Source organism: Phanerochaete carnosa, assembly GCF_000300595.1.
Source record: "Phanerochaete carnosa HHB-10118-sp unplaced genomic scaffold PHACAscaffold_1114, whole genome shotgun sequence".
In the NCBI taxonomy this organism is placed as follows: domain Eukaryota; kingdom Fungi; phylum Basidiomycota; class Agaricomycetes; order Polyporales; family Phanerochaetaceae; genus Phanerochaete; species Phanerochaete carnosa.
In genome coordinates, this window is record NW_006768741.1 from 1 (window position 1) to 2,024 (window position 2,024).

At 52.8% G+C, this 2,024-nt stretch overlaps 1 protein-coding gene across 1 annotated transcript; it reads left to right on the forward strand.

The window, feature by feature from the left end:
- Window positions 1–112: 112 nt before the first annotated feature.
- On the forward strand, window positions 113–1,367 carry PHACADRAFT_203402 (uncharacterized protein; the record flags this gene model as incomplete). Its single annotated transcript, XM_007403394.1, has 6 exons — window positions 113–223; window positions 283–513; window positions 567–737; window positions 788–946; window positions 1,002–1,177; window positions 1,238–1,367. 6 exons carry the CDS (start codon window positions 113–115, stop codon window positions 1,365–1,367), a joined length of 978 nt encoding a protein of 325 aa, XP_007403456.1.
- Window positions 1,368–2,024: the final 657 nt, after the last annotated feature.

Below are 2,024 nucleotides of genomic sequence, written 5' to 3' on the forward strand. Positions count from 1 at the left end.
TTCAGCTTCAACCTTACTACTTTCTTTGGAGTTCAACGACCTTCCAGCTCACGCTCTCGTATCTGGGACGATAGCGGGGTATGGTCAGACCTTGACCCTTTACATGACCAACATGACCGACGCTCCCGTTCCCGCGACCGACTCCATGCGCAGCACTCGCAGCCCCATCAACACTTGTCCCGGTCGACTCAACTTCCTCGTAGCAAATCTCCTGCTCGCAAACGTCGACGATCTCGTTCACCATCACCCGAACCCCAACCGATCCTCTACAGGGATGATAAGATTGCGCCGCCGCCTTCCAATGTCATGCCAAAGGCCAGTGATTACAGCAAGACTATCGAGGAGCTGATCAATCGTGCTGTTCAGAAGCTTACTGTCAAGCTGTACACTGTCGACGCCTTCCCCTCTGATGAGCTGGTCAAGGAGTGGTCGCAGGAGTGCTGGATTGTCACCTGCCGGGCGGCACGAAAGAAGTTTGCACCGCAGGAGGGAAATGCCCGAATCATAATTGCAGTGCGTCACTTGATTTGTCTCTCTTGACCGTCGTGCTTGATCTACTATCCCAGATATCAAAGCGGAAGTCATCGATACGATCTCATCTTCGGGACACCGTGCGTGACATGATTCCGTCGACATACGATCTTGCTCCCGATGCCGTCCGCGAGAACGTCCTGGTGGCGAACATGACGAAAGTCACCCACCTACTGTCCGGTACACCAAAGCGCTTTGGGTATAAGGTGCGTATGGTACAGTGACTTGGTTTAGTCGTGACTGATCTAGGCCACAGGACTTCGACGCAGCTGAACCGGAGATCTATGCTGAACTTCCGATGCTCATGCATGCGCTGCAGAAGCAGCTCTTCATCAATGCGCGCGACACAGGCCCCGAGTTTCACACCGCCTTCGACCCGATGCCCATTCCCACACTTGCATTTTTACTCACATGCGTAAGCTTCTTTTCGTCTCGTGCCACGCGACTCGCTCAGACCAAACCGCATGTAGGCAGAGTATGGTCTCGATTCTTGGTCTGCGGGAAAGTTAGACCAGGCACACCAGTTCCGCACAAGCGAGTATCGCGCCAAATACCGGAGCCATCTCTCATGGCTGATCGAGGACTGGGAGGCTCTCGATGCCGAGGCGGTGAGGCATGTTCGGCATGAGATGTACCAGCAAGTCTTGTAAGTGGTCCTATTCTTGCTTACGCAACATGGTATCAATGTGACGTTCCACGGCTACAGACGATATGGCAATATCACCATACAATCAACAACTCAGAAGACAGAGAAGGCTTCTGACGAGACCCGTGAACGCATGCGACGCGCTCTCGCCACCCGAACGTTTGGTACACGGCACGACGATGACTTTTAGTAGCACCACTATAGTGCCTCACTGTTACCGTAGCCTTTACCAATATCATTCTGTCATGTATACCATATGTACAGTGTGCTACTTGAGATGTTCGGAATCGCTATCGTGGTGTACGCAGCAGGTGCCGCAGAAGTACGAAGGCGTCTAACTGAAGTACGCACCACTTCAAAATTGTACGGCGCTCATTGACTGAAGTGCGAACAACTATGAGGCAGGGACTAGGCTATCACACTACACTCTGTACGTAGACTCTGTAGTAGTCCACAGCAATGTTCAGTTTCCCTGATGAAGTAAAAGAATACTGTGGAATCCGGGAGAACCATCTGGACTATGTAATATTCATGACACGGACCATGCTCAGCACCGCCGAGAGACCGCTGACATCAATCTGCAAGGCTGGCACAGGGGGACTGCCGGCGACGCCGCTAACATTGAACACGTCAAGAGCCTGCTTGAGAGCAATGGCGATGTGTGTAGGACCCTTGGTGCCGCTGCTCCATAGCCACTTCCTGGGCGTGCTCATGGTCTGTGTAGTCAGTGGAGGTAGTGGTGGCGAAAAGCAAGGAACGGCGGCTTCAAGTAGTTCGATCTGGCTGGGAGAGTGGACAAGGGACTATGCCTTTACCACACCCTTGCCGTGCTTTCGCTGGTAAGTTT